Below are 13,492 nucleotides of genomic sequence, written 5' to 3' on the forward strand. Positions count from 1 at the left end.
CCCTCAGTACTGACCCTCTGACAGTGCAGCACTCCCTCAGTACTAACCCTCCGACAGTGCAGCACTCCCTCAGTACTGACCCTCTGACAGTGCAGCACTCCCTCAGTACTGACCCTCTGACTGTGCTGCACTCCCTCAGTACTGACCCTCTGACAGTGCAGCACTCCCTCAGTACTGACCCTCTGACTGTGCTGCACTCCCTCAGTACTGACTCTCTGACTGTGCTGCACTCCCACGATATTGCACTGGGATTGACAATTTAGATTTGGTGCTCAACTCTCAGAGTGGGCTTGAACCCATGACCTGCTGAGTCAGAGGAAAGAGTGCTATGGCTGACGTATGACATTTTTCTCCTTACCTTTTGTGTTGACGGTCATGCTGTTGTGTGTACATTTTCTCTTTCTTTTCCTGACCTTGATAAAGAGCACACGTACTGTCGTCTCAGTTATCACACACTCCGACATTTCTGTTTGGGTCAGACCTGTGGAGAGGTGAGGTCAACATAAAATATGGCAGATTCTGAACTATGAGGTACAGCCTGGTGACCTCCAATAAAGCAGGTCAGAGTCAGAATGTGAGAGGGCCAGAAGGAGGGAGACAGGAAGAGAGGGTAAGATTGGGGAAGGAAGGGGAGAAACACTGGGGGGGTGTGGAAGTTGGGGAAGGAGGAGAGACAAGAAGAGCGGAGAAGAAATGGAGAATGGAGCAAGAGAGACAGAGAGAAGGGGAGAGGTGGTCTGTGGAAATAGGAGCAGGAGCAGACTACACGGCCCATCGAGCCTGCTCCGCCATTCAACCTGATCATGGCTGATCTTGGGCTTCAACTCCATTTTCCCACCCGTTCCCCATATCCCTTAATTTCCTGAGAGACCAAAAATCTGTCTGTCCCGGCCTTAAATATATTCACCGATGGAGCATCCACAACCCTCTGGGGTAGAGAATTCCAGAGATTCCCAACCCTTTGAGTGAAGAAATTTCTCCTCATCTCAGTCCTAAATGATCGGACCAATTCGGTTCACTCTTAACTGCCCTCTGAAAAGGCACTCAGTTCAGGATAGGCAACGAATGCTGGCCTTGCCAGTAAAGCCCACATCCAATGCAGGGGATAAAACAAGGGGTCTGGGCTGCCTCCTCGAACAAAGTATCCAGGGTAGGTTCCCCCTCTCCCTGATGTTCTATTTATTCTTTCACAGGATCTAGGTGTCATTGGCTGGGCCAGCATTTATCACCCATCCCTAATTGCCCTTGAGAAGTTGGTAGTGAGCCAGACTGGTTCAAGAAGGCACCGACTCAAGGGCAATTAGGGATGGGCAATAAATGTTGGCCTAGCCAGCGAAGCCCGCATCCCGTGAATGAATAAAAAGCCCTTTCTCCCACCCTGTCTCTGCTGCCCATACCCAGTATCCCACTCCTGTCTCCACTTTCCTCACCCTACATCCCACAAACTCTGCCGCTCCCCAGTCTCCACTCCCCGCCCCAGCACCATCCCCCCACCCTGCCCAGCTGATTCCTGAGGTTGTGTACCGGAACTCTGTATTTCATTCCTGTCATACTGATACAGGACATCATAAACACCACCCGTCTTCCCAGAGGCGAAGTAATGAGTTCCGAAATCCTGGAATATCCGGCTGTACATAGCATAATTGTACTCCAACGGCAGGCTGCTCACAGCTTCCAGGAAGGTCTCGGAGGCATGAAGGTCTGTTTCCTTCATCCTGAACTCTGACACTGCAATTGTTTTGTGCACTCGGACAAACGCTGAATCCTGAACAGAACCAAAAAAAGAGCCATCAGCTGCGGAACCCACAAAACATGCAAGGCCCATCAATGCCCACCATAGCTCTCACATACCGAGTAAAGCTCCCTCTACACTGTCTCCATCAATCACTCCCAGGACAGGTACAGCACGGGGTTAGATACAGAATAAAGCTCCCTCTACACTGTCCCCATCAAACACTCCCAGGACAGGTACAGCACGGGGTTAGATACAGAATAAAGCTCCCTCTACACTGTCCCCATCAAACACTCCCAGGACAGGTACAGCACGGGGTTAGATACAGAATAAAGCTCCCTCTACACTGTCCCCATCAAACACTCCCAGGACAGGTACAGCACGGGGTTAGATACAGAGTAAAGCTCCCTCTACACTGTCCCCATCAAACACTCCAAGGACAGGTACAGCACGGGGTTAGATACAGGGTAAAGCTCCCTCTACACTGTCCCCATCAAACACTCCCAGGACAGGTACAGCACGGGGTTAGATACAGGGTAAAGCTCCCTCTACACTGTCCCCATCAAACACTCCCAGGACAGGTACAGCACGGGGTTAGATACAGAATAAAGCTCCCTCTACACCGTCCCCATCAAACACTCCCAGGACAGGTTTGGAACGGGGTTAGATACAGGGTAAAGCTCCCTCTACACTGTCCCCATCAAACACTCCCAGGACAGGTACAGCACGGGGTTAGATACAGACTAAAGCTCCCTCTACACCGTCCCCATCAAACACTCCCAGGACAGGTACAGCACGGGGTTAGATACAGAGTAAAACTCCCTCTACACTGTCCCCATCAAACACTCCCAGGACAGGTACAGCACGGGGTTAGATACAGAGTAAAACTCCCTCTACACCGTCCCCATCAAACACTCCCAGGACAGGCACAGCACGGGGTTAGATACAGAGTAAAACTCCCTCTACACTGTCCCCATCAAACACTCCCAGGACAGGTACAGCACGGGGTTAGATACAGAATAGATTCTGTTCTCTGGTTGGGCGATTTTCTCTGGTTGTATTCCCACGATACCTTCTGTGTTGATGCCTTGATCACCTCCCTGAAACTGGATGTCCGTGTAGATTTTTTTGATTTTTTGCGTCCAAAGAGGATTGGGATGTTAAAGGAATTCGTGTGATCACTGTAATGTTTTGATGAGGTTGAGACCTTTGATTCATAGTCTGAGGCATCAGGATAGAAATTCTCAGTGACATCGTCTTCCAAATTTGTCACCTGAGTGGAAAAGAAATCCCACAGTTAGGATTTATCCCAAATTACTGGGGACTGGGAGACTCCAATTCCAATCCTCAGTTAGGATTGATCCCAAATTAATGGAGAGGGAGGGAGACTCCAATTCCAATCCCTCAGTCAGTAGCTATCCCAGATTAATGGAGAGCGGGAGACTCAAACTCCAATCTCTTGGTTAGGATTGATCCCAAATTAATGGAGAGGGAGGGAGAATTCAATTCCAATCCCTCGGATAGGATTTATCCCAAATTAATGGAGAGTGGAGACTCCAATTCCAATCCCTCGATCAGGATCTTTCCCGGTTTAATGGACACTGGGAGGCTCCAGTTCCAATTCCTTGGTCAGGGTTTATCCCAATTTAGTGGGGAGTGGGAGACTCCAGTTCCAATCCCTCAGTCAGGATCTATCCCGGTTTAATGGAGGCACCATTCCTGGGGTTTTGTACCTCTAAGGTGATGTTCTCCAGGTTGCTGGAGACCCTGTAGAGTTTGAAACCTTTTGATATGGTAATGCAGTCTCTACCATAGTGTGTGTTGTTGAGGACTTCACCTCCCATCTCACCCGCCAACACATTGTACCTGCAGAGTAGAGAGACATGGCTGATTACTGCATTGCTGCTTACCTGGAGGTTTGATATCAAGGCTTATGTCAGTTATGTTAATGCACACTGTTCCAGTTCTGGATACAGTTATCAGCTCTGATGAATTGTCATTAACCTGAAACATTGGGCAGAATTTATCCCAGGAGGCAGTGGTCTCACCCACTGCTGGGCAGCCAGCAAGACCCCAGTGTCTCTTCCGTAAGGGAAGTCCCCCCCATATGAAGTATCTAACTGGCATTTACATTGTAGAGCAATGGGTTAATGGTCGTTTTAATGAGACCATGATGATATCAATGATGTATGAGTGACATCAGGAGTCAGGTGACCTGGAGGCTCCGAGAGAGCTCCGCCCAGAATAGTCGGTGACCCCGAGCTCCTTGTAAATACTTCTAAATAAATGGTTTCAAGTTAAACTATACTGATTATCTCAAGTCTGTTGTAGGGAAGCAGAGCCTCTTCAAGGTAATAGTGAGACGAGAGGACACGGTAATAGTAAAACCCCCATAAAGTTCAGCAACAACACGAAACCTAAATAACCAGCGGCGAGCCTCCTCCAGAATCAAGGGCCCAAAGGGTGGAAACCTGTATATTGACAGCCGAAGCATTCTGGCCACTGTCGCATTGTCAATAAACAGCGGCTAACTTCCTCACTCAGCACGAAATCCTGAGGTCGCTCACTGTCCGGGTCACCATTCTTTCTCTTTATTCATTCACGGGATGTGGGCATCACTGGCAAGGCCAGCATTTGTTGCCCGTCCCTAAATGCCCTTGAACTGAGTGGCTGGCTAGAACAGTTCGGAGGGCAGTTAAGGGTCAACCCCATGGCTGTGGGTCTGGAGTCACATGTAGGCCAGACCAGGTAAGGACAGCAGATTCCCTTTCCCCAAAAAGGCATTTGTGGATTTTTGCAACAATCCTAGACATGAATCAACGATAGTTTGATGGTCACCATTCCAATTCCAGCAGCTGCTGTGGTGAGATTTGAACCCCTGTCCCCAGTGGCATCCAGTGGTATCATCACTACGCCACCATCTTCCCTTTTCACTCCCCAGGGACTGACTGGACACTGGCCCAGGGTCCATCCATCAGCGGCCTGCCATTCCTCCATCCCTCACTCCTCAGCTACACCCTATTCTTCACCCACACGCTCACTCTCCCCCACACCCCCCCATCCACCCCTCCCCACACCACCCACTCCCCACACCCACCCCTCCCCTTCACCCAAATCCTCCACTCCCCCACACTCTGACTCTCCTCCACACCCAACCCCTCTCCCACACCACTTACTCCCCACGCCCACAATACCCACTCCCCGCACCCACCCCTTTCCCCACCAACAACCACACCTTCACTCTCCCCACACCCACCTTATCATCAACTCCTCTCCCATTCCCTCTCCCCATCCGCCACACCTGACCCCATGCCAACCCCTCCCCCTCACCACTAGCCTCACATCATTCCCCCTCCCAACTCCGCCAACAACATCGACTTGCACTCAACCCCTGCCCTAAATCCACGCCACCCCCCACATCTACCTCCTCCCCTTGCCCATGCACAGATCCCACCCCCTCACCCCGTCCCCTACAACCCTCCCCCTCAACCCTTCACCCACACCACCTCATCCTTCGCCATCCCCCTTTTCCCTCCCCCTCCTACTTCCCCAACCACAGTCCCTCCATCCTCTCTTTCTCTCTCCCTCTTTCTCTCCCTCATTCATGCCAAAATCCTGTTGAACCCAGCTTGAAGCCTGGGCAGATTCTCCCACTGTTCCACCCCACGCAGGGGGACACAATCTCCATGCTGTGAAGTAAAACTGATGTTCCCCCTCAAATCCCCACTGTTTGGAGGATTCCCATTACTGCTACAGCCCAAGGTGGCGGCACCTGGCACCACCCATGCCAGCCACCATCAACACCCCGCATCCCACTGACTTCCCCTGAGCCTAAACTCCCCAATCTGATAAACCATATCGACCTTGACCTCGGCCCACTCCTATCCTGACCCACTCCCACTCCCAACCAGGCCCATGCCCCCTTGACCATTGACCAATTCCTGCCCTTAACTCCCTGACCCACTTCTCCCAACCTCTGACCCAAGCCCCCAATGCCTCACACACAACCCCTTAACCCTTGACCCACTCCCACACCCAATCCCTGACTCACGCCCACCCTCGACTCCTGACCCATGCCCATCCTTGACCCCTGAACCATTCTCACACCCAGTCCCTGGCCCATGTCCAACCTCAATCCCAGATCCATGCCCACCCTTGACCCCTGAACCACTTTCACACCCAATCTCTGACCCATGCCAATTCCGACCCCTGATTCTTTCCTACCCACTGCCGATGAGCTGGGCTCCAGGGAGGGGTTCAATCTCGCGGGGGCATGGCGGATCCTTCTTCTTACATCCTTCCTCATCCGAACCATCTCCACAATCGTGCTCCCCATTACATTCCAGATCTCGGGCGATACAGCGTCCTGAAATACAGTGGGGGATGGGAGAAGGAGGAGGGATTGGAGGGGGTTGGGGACGGGCAGAGGGTGGTGGAGAGGGGAGGGGATAAGGAGGGGGGTGGAGGAGGGCAGGGAAGAAGGAGGAGGGTGGGTGTATGTAGAGGGTGGGGTGGAATGGTGGTAGGGGAGAAAGGGTTGGGTGAAGGGGAAGGGAGGATGGTAGGGGCAGGAGAGGGTGGAGATCGGAGAGGGAGATGGAGGGTGGAGGATGGGGAGTGTGGGCAGATGGGGTGGAGGGAGAGTAGAGGGAAGAGGGGAAGACCAGAGGGTGGAAGGTAGAGGAGGAAGGGTTAGAGGACAGGTAGAAGGGAGAGGGGAGAGGAAGAAGGATTGGAGAAGGGAGGAGGGGACAGTATGAAAGCGCTTGACTCTGGAAAGTGTAGCTAACAGGCTGATTTAGCTGCTCCCAGTAAGAGATGTACTGGGGTGAAGGTTTAGGGAATAATCAAACAGGGTCACTGCCCCCAACCAGAATCACAGAATCAGAGAATTCTTACAGCACAGAAGGTCCATCATGCCTGCACTAGCCCTCCAAATGAGCAATTCACTTAGTGCCACTCCCCTGCCTTCTCCCTGTAACCCTGCACATTCTTCCTTTACAGATAACTGTCTAATTCCCTTCTGAATGCTTCAAGTGAACCTGCCTCCACCACACTCTCAGGCAGCGCATTCCATGTCCCAAAAGAGCTGAACACCAGAGGTGAGGTGAGAGTGACTGCCCTTGACATCAAGGTATCATTTGATCAAGTGCGGCATCAAGGACCCCTAGCAAAACTGGAGTCAATGGGAATCAGGGGGAAGACTCTCTGCTGGTTGGAGTCATACCTAGCACAAAGGAAGATGGCTGTGGTCGTTGGAGGTCAGTCATCTCAGCTCCAGGACATCACTGCAGGAGTTCCTCAGGGTAGTGTCCTCAGCCCAACCATCTTCAGCTGCTTCATCAATGACCTTCCTTCCATCATAAGGTCAGAAGTGGGGATGTTCGCTGATGATTGCACAATGTTCAGCACCATTCTCTACAAGGCACAAGTCAGGGGTGTGGTGGAACACTCTCCATTTGCCTGGATGAGTGCAGCTCCAACAGAAATCAAGAAGCTGAGCACCATCCAGGACAAAGCAGCCACTTGATTGGCATCACATCCACAAACATTCACTCCCTTCACCACCAACGCACAGTAGCAGCAGTGTGTACCATCTACAAGGTGCACTGCAGGAATTCACCAAGGCTCCTTCCACAGCACCTTCCAGATCCCAACCACTCGCTGCGTGAAAATGATTTTCCTCATTGCTTTTGCTTCTTTTGCCAATTACTGTAAATCCATGCCCACTGGTTCGCGATCCTGGGCACAATCTATGCAGCAAAATGGGTGAGATCAGGACTGGTGTAATCTGCCATGGCAGAATTGTCTGCAGAGAGCCTGCCTAGGCTCAGATATGAGGGGTAGCGGGTGAGGAGTTGTTGGATCTTCACAAAGGGTAAGGGAGTGAGTGTGGGTGTGTCTGGGACTGTCAGGAGCTCCGGTAGTGACATCAGTCTGCCATTCCAGCTCTTTGGGCATAAGGTTTTCATAACTTTCACTGCACAGCTTCAGTGATCACCTCTGCAGATCACTCGCAACTGAATATGCCCAAGGGAGCCCCAGCTCCCTCCACCAGTGATATTTAAAGGGCCATCCTTCCAGTTTGCACAGGGGCTGCTTTCCGAATCACTCCCGCTGTGGAGTGTTTATTGATGTGAGCCGGTGCATCCATCCCAATGGTGCAGAGGGCTTGGTCACTCAACTCTCCAAGAGGTACAGGGGCTGTGGCTGCACTGCCTCTGGGTCTGCACCATAACTGGTGAGGGGCTGCAGACAGGGGCTTGGTAAATCCCATGCAGTGGGAGGGGGAGCTGGAGTAAGGATCTCCACAGAAGACCCTACCCACCCACCATGGGTTTGCACTTTGTACCTCCCGCTGGAGAAATGCCAGAGGCAGCGACAGCGTTTCATTGGCCGTACACTCAGTCGCATTGAACTTCCATGTCAGGGGATCACTCTTCATGGGTGTGATGGACATATTCAACATCTCCTGAGGCAACTGCTGTAATTAGAGCCCAATGGCAGTAGCAGACTCCCTGAAGGATAGCAGAAACACTTGAGGAATGTCCTTAAAGCATCCCTGAGGAGGTCAAACATCCCCATGGGAGATAAAAGCAAAATACTGCAGATGCTGGAAATCTGAAACAAAAACAGAAAATGCTGGAAAAACTCAGCAGGTCTGTCAGCCTCTGTGGAGAGAGAAACAAAGTTAACATCTCAAGTCCTTATGACCCTTCTTCAGAGCTGAAGAGAAGTGGAAATGTGATGAAATTTATACTGTTTAAGAGGGGTGGGGCCAGTGGAGCTGGATAGAAGACCAACAATCGGTGGGGACAAAGGAGGGATTGACAAAGATGTCATGAACTAAAGGAAAGAAAGGATAGAAAATTGGATAAAAAAGGGGATAAAACCACAGATAAATGAATAAAAATAAAGATAAAATTAAGTGGATAAAAAATAAAAATGAATGTAGAAGAAAGGGGATTAAAAAAAGGGGTGGGGATGGAGGAGAGAGTTCATGGTCTGAAGTTGTTGAACTCAATATTCAGCCCGGAAGGCTGTAAAGTGCCTAGTCGGAAGATGAGGTGCTGTTCCTCCAGTTTGCGTTGAGCTTCACTGGAACAATGCAGCAGGCCAAGGACGGACATGTGGGCATGAGAGCAGGGTGGAGTGTTAAAATGGCAAGTGACAGGGAGGTCTGGGTAATGCTTGCGGACAGATTGAAGGTGTTCTGCAAAGCGGTCACCCAGTCTGCGTTTGGTCTCTCCAATGTAGAGGAAACCGCATTGGGAGCAGCGAATGCAGTAGACTAAATTGAGGGAAGTGCAAGTGAAATGCTGCTTCACTTGAAAGGAGTGTTTGGACCCTTGGATGGTGAGGGGGGAAGAGGTAAAGGGGCAGGTGTTGCATCTTCTGCGGTTGCATGGGAAGGTGCCGTGGGAAGGGAATGAGGTGTTGGGGGTGATGGAGGAGTGGACCAGGGTGTCCCGGAGGGAACGGTCCCTATGGAATATTGACAGGTGGGGGTGAAGGGAAGATGTGTTTGGTGGTGGCATCATGCTGAGGTTGGCGGAAATGGCAGAGGATGATTCTTTGAATGCAGAGGCTGGTGGGGTGATAAGTGAGGACAAGGGGGATCCTATCATGGTTCTGGGAGGGAGAGGAAGGTGTGAGGGCAGAGGCGCAGGAGATGGGCCGGACACGGTTGAGGGACCTGTCAACCACAGTGGGGGGGGAGCTTGGTTAAGGGAGAAGGAAGACATGTCAGAGTGCCAGTTTGGAAAGCGGCATCATCAGAACAGATGCGACGGAGGCGAAGGAACTGAGAGAACTGAGAAAACTCCCCATGGGAGACCCTGGCTTGTGTCCAGCCAAAATGGTGAAGGTCCATTTGGGGAGACACATCGAGAGACTTTATTGGGAATGTGCAGAGGTGAAGTCAAGGCTTTGGAGGGAGCCCTCAAAGCTCCACAGGACCCAACTACCCAATCCTACAAACACAACCTGTTCCACACATGACAGAGACTGCAGATCACGCATTGGACTTATCACCATCTCAGAGCACATTGAATCGGAGTGGAAGCAAGTCATCCTCAATCCAGAGGGCCTGCCTAAGAAGACGAGTCTGTCAACCAGCCAGCTGCTGCCTATACTCAGTTGGCACAGTCCAAAGGTGGAGCTGCAAGGCCATCAGTGGTCCTCCAGCAACTAGAGGCACAAGGACAGGCAAAGGCAACCACAAGACTGGCACTAAAGCATGCGCAAGGGTGAATCTGGTGGTCAGGATTGTGAACAACATATCCTGTTCCAAGGAGATGGTTTTGAGTTTTTTATTATTCAGTCATATGAACATTCGATTTTTAAAAATTCCTTAATGGAATGTGGGTGTCGCTGGCTGGGCCAGCATTTATTACCCATCCCTAGTTTCCCTTGAGAAGGTGGTGATGAACTGACTTCTTGAACCGCTGCAGTCCATGTGGTGTAGGTACACCCACGGTGCTGTAAGGGAGGGAGTTCCAGGATTTTGACCCAGTGACAGTGAAGGAACGGCGATATATTTCCAAGTCAGGATGGTGAGAGGCTTGGAGGGGAACTTCCAGGTGGTGGTGTTCCCATCTGTCTGCTGCCCTTGTCCTTCTAGACGGTAGTGGTCGTGGGTTTGGAAGGTGCTGTCTAAGGAGCCTTGGTGAATTCCTGCAGTGCATCTTGTAGATGGTACACACTGCTGCTACTGTGCGTCGGTGGTGGAGGGAATGAATGTTTGTGGATGGGGAGTCAATCAAGCGGGGCTGCTTTGCCCTGGGTGCTTCTTGAGTGTTGTGGGAGTTCACTCATCCAGGCAAGTGGGGAGTATTCCATCACACTCCTAACTTGTGCCTTGTAGATGGTGGACAGGCTTTGGGGAGTCAGGAGATGAGTTACTCATCACAGGATTCCCAGCCTCTGACCTGTTCTTGTAGCCACAGTATTTATATGGCTAGTCCAGTTCAGTTTCTGGTAAATGGTAACCCCCAGGATGTTGATAGTGGGGGATTCAGCAATGGTAATGCCAGAGATAGATAGATTCTTGATAAACAAGTGGGTGAAAGGTTATCAGGGGAGGGCAGGAATATGGAGTTGAGGTTTACAATCAGATCAGCTGTGATGTTATTGAATGGCGGAGCAGGCTCGAGGGGCTGATTGGCCTACTCCTGCTCCTAATAAATATCCTCAGATACTGAAGCAGTCCATGTCCAAATGCAGCAAAACCTGGACGATATCCAGGCTTGGGCTGACAAGTGGCAAGTAATATTCGCGCCACACAAGTGCCAGGCAATGACCATCTCCAACATGAGAGAATCCAACCATCTCTCTTTGATGTTCAATGGCATTACCATCACTGAATCCCCCACTATCAACATCCTGGGGGTTACCATTGACCAGAAACTGAACTAGACTAGCCATATAAATACTGTGGCTACAAGAGCAGGTCAGAGAACAGAGGCAGTATGTTCTGTGCCTGCTGGCCTGGGGAGTGCTCGGCGGCGTGAGTGGACAATATGTCGTGAAACCAGTCTGCAATCGTCCGCCATTGGACATTGGGGACCTCATTGTAATACATCTGTATATCATTATAAGGCCTGCGCACTGGAGTCATCCCTCCTCGCTGGAGTCATCCCTCCTCGCTGGAGTCATCCCTCCTCGCTGGAGTCATCCCTCCTCGCTGGAGTCATCCCTCCTCGCTGGAGTCATCCCTCCTCGCTGGAGTCATCCCTCCTCGCTGGAGTCATCCCTCCTCGCTGGAGTCATCCCTCCTCGCTGGAGTCATCCCTCCTCGCTGGATTATCTGAGCATGGCGGCGTGATTAAACACCGACGTGTTTCATAACAGCCGTGCACCTGGCGGGCTGCACGTTGAGGGAGTTTGGAGATGAGCGCACAGTGACATTGTGCAGCGCTCACAAGGGTCCCTTATTGAACTTCAAGGTTGAGATGACTTGGGTGGGGTGGGTAAGGGCTGACCTGTGGTTGAGGAGGCTTGTGGTGGGTGTGGGGGAGGGTGGGTGGTGAAGAGCTGCCCTTCAGTTGAAGGTAGTGCACAAGCACTTATGGTGTGGGTGAGGGAAGCAGCCACACATCAGGGACACCTTGTATAAAGTGACCGTTCCTCTGCAGCTGAGACAGTTCAGGCGCAGCCACATTGATATGATTGGAGTTGGGCCTCCAGCTTTTCTGCCCACTCAAGCAGCACAGAGGCATGAAAGTGCCACCAAGTGCTCCAGAGCTTTTCACTCCTCAGGCACAGACTGTAAACTAATGAGTGTTTTAGTGAACTGCAGAACAGTTGGATGACTGCACACGTTGTACAATCTCCTTGCTAAATCTGGCCATGGCGCAGTCACTGGTGGAGGTGCTCACAGCCCCTTGCAATGTCACCATCCCGGTTTGGACCAGTCTCTCCCATGGTTCAAGCTAACAGGGCAGCCTTGCAGTGTGGGTTAGGAGAATGCCTGTGCCTGAGCTGAGAGCACAGCCTGCAGTCCAATGAGCAAAGCTGCTGCCAATCGGTCAGGTGGAGTGGGGCAGAGGTGGGTGGGGTTTCAGGCAGCCATGCAGCGCAGTAAACTCTGGCCATCCAAGTGGTGACCAGCACTCTCCAGGATGCATTCATGGGCCTTCAGACTTAACCAAGAGAGGTTCTTAGTGCACCCAAGCTAACCCACGTGTCTCTCTCTTTCATCCTGCAGGAGGAGAACAAGCAGGGTGATGGAGTCTGGTGAACTAGCTGTGTGTCTTATAGTGTACAGAGAGTGGAGGTGATGGAGAAGACAGTGAGTGAGGTGCCTGGCTGAGCAGAGGGAGGAGCAGCAACCTCAGGAAGAAGGGGTGACTGGGGCTCCCACACAGTGCCCAAGAGACACAACGGCCTGGTCGGTGCCCAGCTAGACCCCGGGTCTTTAGGCACCACCTTTCATTCCTGCAGATGACTAAGAACCAGTGTCTCTGAAGACTGCGCATGTCTAGGGAACTGGTCGGTCACAACTGCCGCCTGCTGCAGGATTTGGTGCCAAGGGGACATGGGGGGCATCCACTGCCAGTGGCTGTGAAAGTGACCGTGGAGCTAAATTTCCACACCAGTGGCTCCTTTCAGGGCTCCACAGGTGGCCTCTGTGGGATCTCACAAGCCTCCACCCACAAATACATCCATGAGGTCACGGATGCCATCTTTGCGAGGGCACACAACTCTGTGCATTTCACCCTGGACCAGGACAGTCAGGATACAAGAGCGATTGGATTTGCCCAGATCTCGGGATTCCCACAGGTGCAGGGGGCCACCGACTACACTCATGTGGCGCTCAGGTCTCCGTGGCAACAAGCGGTCAACTATGTCAACCACAAGGGCTTCCATTCGCTGAATGTGCAGCTGGTGTGTGAGCACCACAAACACATCCTGCAGGTCTGCGCACGGTTCCCAGGGAGTGTGCACGACTCCTACATCCTCAGTTGGTCTCAGATCCCAGACGTATTCCAGGGTTCACAGAGGCTGCAGGGTTGGCTCCTCAGGGACAAGGGCTACCCACAGAGGCCGTGGCTGATGACACCCGTGGGGTGGCCTCAGACTGCAGCAGAGCGATGGGATAATGAGGCTCATGCAGCATCTCACAGCTTGGTGGAACAGACCATCGGGATGCTGAAGATGAGGTTCCGGTGCCTGGACCGGTCTGGTGGAGCCTGCAATACAGTCCACAGAGGGTATCACACATCATCGTCGTCTGCTGCACCCTTTACAACCTGGCGC

The 13,492-nt window shown here is 52.0% G+C and overlaps 1 protein-coding gene across 1 annotated transcript in view; it reads right to left on the bottom strand.

Moving 5' to 3' along the window:
• Positions 1–13,492, bottom strand: part of LOC144691779 (complement component C6-like) — a 109,798-nt gene that overhangs the window by 71,434 nt on the left and 24,872 nt on the right. Inside the window, exons 5-9 of the mRNA XM_078560242.1 lie at positions 5,957–6,098; positions 3,466–3,598; positions 2,805–3,005; positions 1,525–1,765; positions 359–481 (exon numbers count right to left, since the gene is read on the bottom strand). Coding sequence (XP_078416368.1) covers positions 359–481; positions 1,525–1,765; positions 2,805–3,005; positions 3,466–3,598; positions 5,957–6,098 — 840 coding nt within the window. The remainder of the gene's footprint in view (positions 1–358; positions 482–1,524; positions 1,766–2,804; positions 3,006–3,465; positions 3,599–5,956; positions 6,099–13,492) is intronic.

The sequence above is a fragment of the Cetorhinus maximus genome, chromosome 2, assembly GCF_964194155.1.
Source record: "Cetorhinus maximus chromosome 2, sCetMax3.hap1.1, whole genome shotgun sequence".
Taxonomy (NCBI): Eukaryota; Metazoa; Chordata; class Chondrichthyes; order Lamniformes; family Cetorhinidae; genus Cetorhinus; species Cetorhinus maximus.